Here is a 12721-nt window from a genome sequence, read left to right as displayed (position 1 = left end):
TGTGGTCAATGACAAACCCGAAGAATCGTCTGTGTGTAGGCCATATAGCTATGTGAAAGTACGTGTCTTTCATGTCGAGGGTGACATACCAGTCTCCCAGATCCAGGGAAGGGATAATAGCACTCAGGGAGACCATGCAGAACTTCAAATTTTCCCTGAACTTGTTGAGTCCTCGCAGGTCTAGAATGGGTCTGAGACTGGGCTTTGGGGATTAGGACATAATGGGAATAGAACCCCTTGCCCCTGAACTCCTGAGGAACCTCCTCCACCAAAGAGCGTCTGCACCTCCTGGATAAGGAGTTGCTTGTGAAAAGGGTCCCTGGAGAGGGACAGGGAACAGGGGGTGGGAGGGAGGGAAGGAGCAGAATTGGAGAGAATATCCCACTTCTACAGTGCGAAGAACCCAGTGGTCTGATGTTATTTGGGACAGGGCATGGTAGAAGTGGGTAGATGATTCATGAAACAAGGGGAAGGATCCGGTGTCATGGCAGGTTCACTGTTCACGTGCACACCTTCAAAAGGTCTGCTTTGAGCCCAACGATGGCTTGGTCAGGCCTTGGCCGTGCCCAGAGCGGGGATGGGAAGGCTTGCGCCTTCCATTTCTACCCCCACCCCTTCTATAGAAGTCCTGCCTCGTCCGAGAAAGATAGGGGCATTGTTGTTGCGGCTTAAAATGCCTGCGTTGGGTTGATATGTGCCGGCTATGCCAGGAATAGAACAAGTTGGCGTCAGAGTCTGATGAGGCAGGCCTAGACCTTGACTACCACGGTGGCGCCGAACGATACTTCACTGGAGACCGGTGACGAGGAGCCAGGGCGGGGGACCAGTGCCACTCCCTTGGTGCAGGAGACTGGTGCCGCTTACCCGTTGGCACTCACCTGGTGCTGGAGACCAGCGCTGCTCCCCTGTCGGTGACAGGGAAGGCTCGCGTCACCCTGATGGTGCTGGGGAACCCCTCCTGGAGGCTGGTGCTGGCGATTGGTGTCAAGAAAGGGGTGTTCTGGAGCAATGCCATGGAGAGCGGTGCTGATCTTGAGAGGGCAACTGCCTCATCATGGCAGGTTTGCCTCTAGATGGTACTGGATGATGCGGCACTGGAGGCTTGTCTCTACCTGCCGGGGACTGAGGTGCCGTCATGGCAATCAGATCCCTCACAGCTACAAAAGTGTCCGGGGTGGATGGCAGCTCCAACTCTTCCACCCGACACTGTCTCTCAGGAGTATTGCTGGGAACCAGACTCAATGGTTCCCTTAATGGGCCCGAAGTCGACAGTCCCAATTACTGAGGTTTTTGCGCCAAATGCTCCTGCCTGGGACACACTGCTGTCACACTCGCCAGCACAGTCGCTCTCAACCCAGGAGAACGGCCTTTGTCAGTTTTCCTGTGCCACTCATGCAGCACCAGAGAGTGGAATCAGTGCCGGTTTCTCTCCACAGTCCCAGTGCCAGGGAGCACCAGTGCCGAGGGTCACTTTGGCCCGAGTCCTTTTTCAGCACTGTGTCTTGTACTGAAACTGGGGCACTCCGCATGGACGCGCCCGATGCTGGGTCCTGACAATCAGTGGCAGATTGGGGACGAAGAGCAGAGTCCATTAGGAGCTGTTTCAGTCAGAAATTCCACTCCTCCTTTGTCTTTGGTTGGAACGCCTTGCAGATTTTGCACCTCTCTGTTTGGCGTGCTCCCCCAGACACTTGAGGCAAAAGTTGTGGGGGTCACCTATCAGCATAGGCTTACTGCAGGTTCCACAGGGCTTGAACCCTTGAGGCATGCCCCGGGACCAAGGGGAAGGATACGGGATTGGGGCTAGACCGCACTCCCACTACCTAACCTTCTAACTAACAACTACAAATCTACTAACAAACAACTACAAAGTAAGCTAAGGGAAGCACTTGCTATGCAAGTGACCGCAGTTCCAAGGACCACCACTATCGTAAAGAAGGAACTGAGTAGGGGCCAGGGTGGCAGGGTCATATATCCAGTGCCATGAAGGCGTCACTCCAGGGGGCTCCACAGCCAGTCTGACAGGATCGGCTAAGGGAAAAGTTTCCGATGACTGTGCACGCGGCACGCACACCTAATTGGAATCGATATGAGCAATCACTCAAAGAAGCACACACAAGTTCTGTACCTTTGACAATTGCATATTTGTTGTTTGGCTCAATCTGTTTGTCTAGCGTGTCTGTTTCGAATATAAGGACCATCTTCTATTCTGTCTGTACAGCACCTGGCACATGGGGCCCTGACCCTGACCGGGCATGTAGGCACTACTGAGAGAGAGCAGAACTGGTCAAAATGTTTCTTTCCAAAATGTTTCTCCAGCCCCTCAAATAGTTTTTATTCCTTCAAAAATGAAAAATGCCATGAAAAGCTTTTTGGTGTTGCAAAATGTCCTGGTTTTTGATGAAACTGAAAACTTGAACATTTCAACTATCAAAAAGTCAATATTTTATTTTTTCTCCCTATTTCCCCCTGAAGCCAATAGAATGAGTGAAGGGATTTGAGGGTTTGATTGTTTTTAATTTTTTTTCCTTTTTAAATTTTCTAGCTTTTCAAAACTACATGGGAAAAGTTACAGAATAGAAAAAGGGGGGATGGTAGGGAGGAAAATGAAAAAGTGTGTGTGGGTGGGGGGAACCACGGACATCACTCATTTTATTACATTCCATGCAGAAAAGGGGGGGGGAGAGAAAGAAGAAAAAACAACATTTCAAAAATTCAAAATTAAAAAAAAGTTTTGCAAAAATTAAAAAACAAAAACCCTAAAATGTTTTTCTGCTTTGGACCACATGAAAAAAGAATGACTTCAAAATTTTGAATTTTTTCATGAAATTATTTCTTCCCCTTTTCAGTCTCTCCCTCTCTATCTATAAATAATAAAAACTACATGACATGGCAACATGGACCTTGAAGGGATCAATTCAGTAGTTTGCTAAAATAAAGCTATGCCCAGCTGTAGGGTTCAAACACATCCAGCTCTTTGCCTGGTCAAGGACTTTTCACGGATTTTTACATGGAAGACGGCTGAATTCGTGGCACTGCCAAGCACCTTTGATTGTGACAGGAGACAGCTTCAGAGTTTGCAGGCTGATGAGCAATGGAGGCACATGTCCAGCTGATCGCATTGAGGACGCAGCCTCTTTCCCTGGTGCATTCTTGCCCGTGGCATTCCTGGATGGGTGGGATTTAGTGAAGAGCTAAAACAAAGGGATAACACTTAAAAATATATTTAAAACAATCTGCCACTATGTGTAGTGGACACATCTGTCTCTCTGTGGTACTTCTAAACCCCCCATCACCACAGTATCTGAGCACCTCACCAACTTCAGTGGATTGATCCTCACAACACCCCTGTGAGGTAGGGAAGAGCTGTTATTCCCATTTTACAGACGGGGAACGGAGGCTAAGTGACTTACCCAAGGGCACACTGGAAGTCTGTGGCTGAGCTGGGAACTGAACCCAGGACTCCAGAGACCCAGGCTAGCACCCTAACTATGATTAGATCACAAATGAAACGAGTTTGGTGGTCTCAGCTTTGCCCTGTGAATGCCTTCCTATTGCTTTGCCGATAGCTTGATTCCCTCCCAGCTCTGTGCTCTTCCTCGCTCTGATGGGATTCAGGGGAAATGCAGCCATCTAGCCTCATCTCTAGGAAGTACTCAGCAACAAAATGTCTAGAGAAAATAGCTGAGTGGCTTTTCTTAAGGGGGATTATTATTATTTTTTATATCTCCGCTTCTCAGCCTTTCTGCTGCTGTAGCCTTTGATTGTAAGAAGACAGAGCTTCAGATTTTACAGGGTGCCGAGTAAAGGCGGCACAATGAGGTGAGGAAGTAGCCTCTTTCCCCCAAGCTAAAACTAATGTCAAAATGGTTTAACAAGAGGATAAAGATGTTGGCAATAGGACCATGCAGCTCAAATAGCCCCCTCTACCTACTTCTGCAAATCCGACAGCAATCCTAGCTTCTCCATGAACGCAAAGCCAGGGCGACTGGGCTGCACAGGATGCCCAGTGTAGCCTGACTTGTGCTGCTTCCTGACCTGCCGTGCTGATCCACTGGACCAGTAGAGCAATCGGCGTGTGTTACAGGGGGCAAGGCACAGGCCAGAGATCTACGGGTGGCAACACTCCAGGGGTGAAGCTGCTCCGGGGAAAGCCTGCTCTCTTCTAAAGAATCCTTGCTGCTTTGACGACTCTTGGACGAAAACCTGGGATGGAGCCGGTGTGGAACCTTGGATTCAACCCAACCTCACCCCCCTAAAGTCCGGGGAGGGTTAGATCCAGAGCTGGTCTGGACACTGCAGCTTAGGCCCATCTCTGTAATGGGCCTGAACCAGAACAACCTGGATTTTCTGATCTGAATCCAGATCCAAAAGCCTGGCAACTCGGTTCCATCTCTGCCTAAAAGCAAACATCCTAGATCCCAATGTAAAGTAAAACTTGCGGAGATGCTAGGAGTCAGCACGCCGAGCTGCCTTCGTGTGTGTGTATAATTCATAGATACTGAAGGGAAGGAGCAGGGTGTGTGTGTGTGTTCATACATTGTACACACCCACTAGGAAAATAGACAGCTAAATCTTAGGGTCTTCAAGAATGAGAGGATGGCATAGGCAGCTCTAAACCACCTTTGCCCATCTACGTACACACCCTGAACCTGGCACTTTCCTGAGGACTGCCCTGGGAAATGGGAAATCCTTTACTGTTCTGTGGTACAAAGACAACATGGGCCAGAAAGCCCTGTGTATGCGTGTACTGCACAGACTGGAGAAACAGAGGGCCAGATCCTCAGCTGGTGTAAAGCTCCATTACACTGATTTCTACTGGCTGAGGATCTAGTCCAGAGAACAGTGTGTAGGTGTATTTCCTCCGCTGCATGAGACTTTACTCTCCGAAGCTGGTCACTTCCCCTGCTCACAGCTTGTCTTTCTCCACATGCAATCCCACTTCCAGCCAGCAGAGCTTGGGGTAAGCACTGTGCATGTGGCACCTTTATGCCCTGGCAAGGTTTCACATATTCTCTGCTGAGATCTGAACATCCCACAAATAAGGGGCGTCTGAAATCCACCCCAGAGCCAGCTCTGGTGTTTGAAAATGGCCCCTTCTTCTATGACGGGATGAAATATTACCCTGGAACTTAACCCATGTGTTTTCTTTGGGTGCATCTCTAATTCTATTCTGTTCTAGACTATACAGGTTTGTATATTACACTCATCACTGTAGTATCTGAGTGCCTTCACTGAGACAGTATTTTCTTCCCTAGGTACAGAAAGGGGGTGATCTCTCTACCACACAGAATAAATCTCACTTCACAAAGGAGTGTGTTGGCCACAGAACACTTACTGTGTGACCCCGGACAAGTCAGTTAGCCATTCTATACCTCAGCCAACTCTGTACAAGGGGCATAATTGCCCTACCTTACAGGAGTGTTGTGAGGATAACCCCACTGAAGATTGCAATGCACTTTGAGATCCACTGAAGAGAAGTGCTATATAGGAAACCGGTATTATTCATATTATTAAGTGTACGGCAGGGAGTGGAAATCTTCAGACCTGACTCTGAGCTACTTGCACCAGATTTACACAGCTACAACCTTACTGATTTAAGAAGAGTTATGCCCGATTTACCAGATGCACTTGAGAATAAAATCGGGCCCTTAATTTTCATCTTGCAGAGCATTTAAAGGCAACTACGTGCAAATGGTACCATGGACCATATGTACTGGCTGTCATAGAACCCGGATCAGATTTGCTCAGTTCACAAGTAAAAATATAATTTGTCTAGCTGCCAGCCCTGCAAGCACACCCTGGGCTGAGAGAGTCAAGCTGAGCTCTTTTCTTTTCATGCACCACCATCAGTGATAAAAATTCTGCAGTCCAAATCGTACTCTGAGCGACACCTATGCAACCTAACGGTCTCTAGTTCTGCTCTCAGCTACCCCTAGACAAACTCTTTGTCCCTCTCTCCCCATTCACGGCTGGCGTTGTCATTTACACCTGTGCAAAATGTGTGTGTGTGTGGGGGGGGGGGAACACACTACCAGGTCTGAATGAGTCATCTGTTCTCCTTTTTAACCTGCCTCGTGTCCAGCCCCTGTAATTAAAACAACAAAGTAAACAGATGTGGAAGAACAAACGCGGTGCTGTACCTGTTTTGGTATCTGCCCAAAGTTGCTGACAAATCCCAATATGGTGCTTTTAATGAGAGGATCGCTGGTGTTGTTGAGGTCCACCTTGTCTCCGTAGAAGTAAGGGTGAAAGGTATTCACTGCCTCCACTGCAGCTGAGCCATTTTGCTTATGACCAAAAATGAGATCTATCCATTGATGGAGATGTGCACTAACATAGTCACCTTCCAGCGCCTGGAACCAAGAGCCAAAATTTGTTCAATAAGGTGCATCTGTTTTAGATACATTGCCAGGCTGCCCTTCAGACTGGTTGGGTAAATACAGAGCTTTTAGATTCAGAAATGAGCTCCTTTGGATGCTTCTAATTCCTCTTACACGGTCACCTCTCAGCACAGGCAGGCTCAGCGGACATTATCCCAAAGCGGGTAAGTGGGCTCAGGTGCTAACTCTACCTCTACAGACAGGCGTTCCAGGCCTGGTCATTGTCACAAGTCAAACAAGCTCAGTGGCTTTCACCTAGAGGATACTTTGTTTCCATCACACAATCAATGCACGGTCCCAAGAAATGAGTTTTTGCTACTCAGGAGAGGTGCAGAAGTACAGGGGCACTGCAGGTCAGAACAGAGGGGCAGTGGCAGGGCTGGGTGAAGCCCATTGCTCAAATAGCAGGGGGCGCTGCAAGTGAGGACTGAGTGGCATTGGCAGGGCAGAGTTTGCCCTGCCTTGTGGCCAATACAGTGTCGTTTCCATGCTCCCTGCCATCCCTGTGCTCTGGGAACTCCCAGTGGGGCTGTGTGCCACCATACTGCACCTTGAAGGCACTTAAATATTTACCCGGTGCTTTGAAACTGCAACACGCCATGCCAGTGCCACGCGTTACTGACAGAGCTTTTCCATGTTTCTCTGGCCTGACCCTGTGACGATGCCTGGTGCTGCATTAGCGGGTCTCCGAAGAGCACCCTTCCACCCAGCATGCAGCAGAAACAAATGAGTTAATGGGAGCCTGAAGAACAGCTCATTTTACAGAGCAGACAACTAGCCAAATGCAGCCCGTCTAAATTACTCTGTCCGCAGCGACAGGGATTAAAGGGTAGCTTAGAGAACAGGCATGTCATACAACCTGAACAACAAAAACACACAACGCCTGGGCTCCAAAGCTGTTCTCCTTAGTGAGAGCAGGTAGCGTATGAATTACATACAGCAAACTGCTTGGCGCTGGTCAGCAAAGCACAAGGAAGCGCCTGACAGATTCAGAGGCGACAGAGCAGCTGTTCAGTGTGTGTTTGAAAGTCATTTTTCCCCAGCCCCACTAGCCACAGGGAGACAAACATGCATTTTAACAGCAACCCTGGGGGCTGCTTCACAGTTCCTCATTTTGGGGTGAACTGGCTCATCACAACTTTATTTTAAGAGCAGCTCTTTGTTTCCCATCTCCTCAGAAGCAAGAACTGGGGTGTTCAACGCTGTTGGAATGGACTTTTTTAATGGTCTTCTTTAGGAACTTAGCGAGATTCAAAGAGGGATTGGGCATTTATACAGACAACAAAAACATCCAGAGTTAGAACAGTTCTATTTGGGAAAAGACACAAACCCTTGTACTTCAGGGTTCACGCCTACCTCTGACTACTCAGGGTTAGAGCGAGACCTTCTTGGGAGGCCGATTACTCCATATTTCACTACTGTATGAATCTTGCACCTTCTTCTGAAGCTGCAGTGCTGGCCATTGTCAGATATAGGACACTGGGCTATAGCCTGAGTCTGACCTGGTCTACTGCAGATCAGTGTATGGGCAATCTTGTAAACTTGACACTGTTTCTTTGGTGAACTGCACCCAGATGAGAATCTTAGCCATTTGGCACAAGGAACATGGCTTTAGTTGTGGTTCTTTAAGTGCCAAGAGCATGCACAGCACTGCACAAAACACCAAAGGCACTAAAGACCTGAAGACCTTACAGTCTAAACAGGCAGACAGTGTAAAATCCACTGTGTGTTTCCAGTCTTTTCTATGGCGAGCAGTACCTGACCAGCTTGCAAATATCTATGAACATATCCTCATAACACCCTTGGGAGTCAGGCCTATGATCCCCATTATACAGACAGGGACCTGAGGCTCAGAAGGATTAAGTGATTTGCCCAAGGTCACACAGGAAGCCTGTGGCGGGGCAGGAAATTAAATCCAGGTCTCCTGAATCACAGGAATCCCTGTGCCTTCTTTGGAGGCAGGGAAGAGCCTGATAAGCAAGTCCAGGGGATGTACAATCAAGGAATCCATGTCTACTGGACTCTAGTGGCCAGACCTACATGTATGGGAGCAGGAAGTGGGTATAGATGCTTCTACAACTCTGCAGAGGGGCTGTTTGGGTGCTCCACCCTCAGCCTCCAAATTTGGGTAAGGACTGGTCTGTCCCTGCCTCAGACTTCCTGTGTGATCTTGGGCAAGTCACTTCATCTCATCTGCACAATGGGCTAATGATGCTTCTCTCTCTCCCTTTGTGTGGTTAAACTGTAAACTCTCTGAGGCAGGGGCTAATTCTCACTGGAGAGGTGGCTGGAAACAGAATTCCTGTTCCACGAGAAATTCCAGCATTTCAAAACTTGTGTCCATTCCCAATTGGAACACACTGAAATTTCTGAATTTCTTGTGGAACGGAGAGTCCAAAAACCCTGTACTCTGAAACCTAAAATCATTGCATTTCGATAATGCCAATGCTTTATAAATGGCAACATTCACTATCCTCCATTGTTTTTTGCAGTGCTGTTGTAGCCGTGTTGATTCCTAAATGCCCCAACAACAACTATGTGGGTGAAACCAGACAATTACTATGCTCTCAAATGGACTCGCACAAAAAGACAAAAACATCACATCACCTGTGGGTGAACACTTCTCACAAAGCAACCATTCTGTATCTGACCTCTCAGTTCTCATCCTCAACGGAAACCGGCACAACACCTTCACAAGATGATCCTGGGAGTTTTCAATTCATAACTTTGCGAGACACTAAAAATTACGGACTCAATAAAGACACTGGATTTGTGGCTCCTTACAACAGTCTATAACCCACTAACCCCTCTTTGTCCTACGACTGCAGAGGTGCTAATTGCCCGCTTCACCTTGAACTGTCTCTTGCAAGATGTGTTAAGTCCTTACACTAAAAACAATCTGTTCCACCTTGTATTTAGCTGTGACACTTTGATTACCTTTCCAAGATCTGAAGAAGAGCTCTGCATAAGTTCAAAAGCTTGTCTTTTTCTCCAACACAAGTTGGTCCAATAAAAGATATGATCTCCCCCACCACGTCTCTCTAACATGTTATAATGAATATAAAATATGATATACATATAAAATATTAAAGAGATAAAATACAACATATTAAAAATTACATTATAACATAAAAGTTGAAAACAAAAGGATAAAGTTACTCTTTCCTGTTGAAAATTTAATTGAAACCTGGCACATTCCCACCAGAATTTTGATTTTGACAAAACTGCATTTTCTGATGGAAAAGTGTTCCGTTGACAATGTTTTGATCCAATCTACTCACTATGTGTGTGTCTGTATGATGCCTAGTGTAATGGGCCTCTGATGTCAATCAGGACCTCTAGGTGCTATTGGAACCCAAGTAAAACAACAACAAACAAGAATATTACTGTAGCTTCTGTAAAGAGACTGGTTAGTTAAAGAATATCTTGTAAATTAAATGGACTGGTTTAGATTACTAAAAGGTGTAGCAATATATAACTGAATCAAGTTACTAGGCATGGGGACACTTGAGACCACAGCACTTATAATAGGAAGCAACTATTCTCCATCTCATATAAATTGGAAGATCATTAATTCACAAGCTTTTGTGCATCAAGACATCAGATTGAGATCTGGTTAAATGCAACCATTGGTGATCATTTTCATCATCCTTTTAAGGTGATCAAAGGGAACGTATTTTAAAAAGCATATCCAAAAGCTATTCAGTCATTTTTAAGTTAACGGAGCTAAAGGAAGAGAGGTAGAAATTTAACTCATTTGGGATAGTATTTAGCTTTTACACTAAATAACTGCCCATGGTTTTAAAGCGAAAACATTCAGGTCATTAATCCATAATATGGACTAAATGGAGCATCTTGATAAAAGAAAATAAAGGGTACCACAGAGAACAAGTGTGTTGTATGATCCGTTTATTGCAAGCAACAAAAAACACTTATTAATGGTTCTCATTAATGTTTCTGGGGGTTCCAGGATGCGCTGAGCATTCTCCAAGCAGAAATTAAGCCAAAGCCACTGTCCTGAAGACCGTACAAACTAAGCTGCCAATCACACGCACACATACTCACATGATTACCTTTGTTCAGGCGCACTACCCCATTGAGTTCAACAGGATTACTCGCATGCCCAGAGTGACTCACAAGCATAAGCATTTGCAGGGTTGGGGTTTAAAAGACAGAAAGTACAGGACATGGGGGAAACCTACAAGCCAACTGCAGAAGGTGATAATTGGCCATGTCTTGGGAATACAGTGTTTTAACAACAATTTACTTTTTGCAAGGTCCACAGACTGATTATGACGAGGTTGTGGGTATTTAGGGACAGTCAGTTCTCATAGTGCAGGCGCCACAGCAGAAAATGGCCTTCTGGAGGGATCTGAATGCAGACGGCAGTGGAGAAGCTAACACACACGGTGCTGGCAAAGCAGAGGGGAGGGGGCAAGGAGGTGATGGAAAAAGAGAGAAGAGCAGGTAATGAAGGAAGCTGTTTGGAAGGTGAGGATAAGGGCGGAGGGGGAACTAGTGGAGAGACTCAAAGGATAGTGCGGAGACTTGGTCCGAATGACAGACACGGAAGATATTTTCACAGCTGTCTTTGTGTGGCCTGGAGTGGGGGATGTGGGTGTGGACAAGAGGGAAGAATGCATCTTGGGAGTGTTGTGAAGGAAGAGACAGCCGGTTTTGCCTAGAGCAGAGGTGGGGGGGGGGGGTAAGAGACATGGGAAAGGCAAAGATGATCCCCAAGTTACAGGCCTGAGTGGCAGGGAGGAGGGTGATGTCAACAATGACACAGGTGGTGGTATGGAGGGAAGAACAGGAGCTTGGTGCCACTTCGGGGAGAAACGTACAGTGAGACAGTCAGGGGGAGACGCCTCAGACAGGCCGAAATGCAGAAAGGAATGGAGACAAGTCAGGAGAGGCAGACTCATGAGTGGTCAATGTTGAGAGGATTGCTGAAGCCATGGGAGTGTATGAGATCACCCAAAGACAGGCTGTAGTGGGAGAGAGGAGAGGGCCAAGACGTGACTGAATGCACCCCTGTATTCACACCCTGCACACTATAATAAATATGCCCTGGGAGGTATCATTTGAAAACTAATAACTCGCTCGTCAATAATATCATGGTGAAATGTGTGTAGCAATGTTATATGTAAAGTTGTGAACACAAGCTGAAATAATGTTTGAAATGTGTTTACCAGAAAAGTCTAGGTAAACCAGTTTCTCAAAGACAAAGGACAAGTTGACGCCTTTAGCCAGGTGTCATCAAAGCTGGTAGGCCATCACCTATTAAATAGCCATTCTTTAGCAAGGAAGGGGGTCAGGTACAGATCTGAATCTTAGCAAACAGCATGAAAGCTCTTTCATCATGAGACTCCATGACTCCAACCTCATAGCAGGGATGAACTTTATGTAGGAGTAACCCTCAGGAAAATGCATTCAAAAGGGGAACTGGATTATAAAGTGAGGGGCAAAACACCACAAAGGTAACTCTCCCTATCCATCTCTGTCTCCTCTACCTAACACAACAAAATAAAAAGCCTCTGGACTTTGGGAGCAGATCCTGGCCTGAGAATTTGGTCAGCAATGTTACTGGGAACATGTGGGAAGGGACTTCACCTTGAACCAAGTCTAGTTAATTAAGTATTAGTACTAGGAAGCATTTTATCTTTATTTCTCTTGTAACCATTTCTAACTTTAAAGCCTTATACTTGTACTCACTTAAAACCTATCTCCTTGGAGTTCAATAAACTTGTGTTATTCTTTCATTAGAACTTATCCAGTGTTGTCTTTAAACTCAACTATGCGGGTAACTCCATTTATCGTAGAGGGCAATGGACCTAATATATCTGGACTGCCCAGGAGAAGGCTGGACAGTGCAGAACACACATTGTTGGGGAAATTCAGGACTGGGAGTGTGCTGGGGTCACCCTGCAGGTAATAACCTAGGCTGCTGGTGTGTGGATGGTGTGTTGCTGACAAGCTACTGGGGTCAGAGCTGCTGGACTGAGCATGTACAGACACTCAGGGTGTGACCTGCCTGCTGTTTGGCTGGTTGTGAGCAGCCCAGGTGGGTGCTGCAGGAGCAAAGTGTTGTGAAGCACCCCATGTTGCAGGGAAAGGGTGACCCAGCCCCTCACTGGTCTGGATTGTACCCCAGAATCTCATACAAGGGCAGAGCCCTGTGAGACCTCAATGAAGAGCAGGGATTCAGGGAGAAGAACCCAAAAAACGGACACTGAGAGCAACGCCAGAGGAAAATCAGGACAGGACAGAGTCATGAACACCACTGGCTTTTTATTTATTTATGCTGAAATTAGGTAGAGCCTTCACTCTCCCCCAAT

At 46.7% G+C, this 12721-nt stretch overlaps 1 protein-coding gene across 1 annotated transcript in view; it reads right to left on the bottom strand.

Annotated features, from left to right (window-relative positions):
* The window catches only part of WDFY4 (WDFY family member 4), a 241499-nt gene that overhangs the window by 30352 nt on the left and 198426 nt on the right, over positions 1-12721 (bottom strand). The window contains exons 55-56 of the mRNA XM_048858078.2: positions 6144-6356; positions 3047-3194 (exon numbers count right to left, since the gene is read on the bottom strand). Coding sequence (XP_048714035.2) covers positions 3047-3194; positions 6144-6356 — 361 coding nt within the window. The remainder of the gene's footprint in view (positions 1-3046; positions 3195-6143; positions 6357-12721) is intronic.

Source organism: Caretta caretta, chromosome 7 (genome assembly GCF_965140235.1).
Source record: "Caretta caretta isolate rCarCar2 chromosome 7, rCarCar1.hap1, whole genome shotgun sequence".
NCBI lineage: Eukaryota > Metazoa > Chordata > Testudines > Cheloniidae > Caretta > Caretta caretta.
This window is presented reverse-complemented; position numbering and strand designations above follow the sequence as displayed.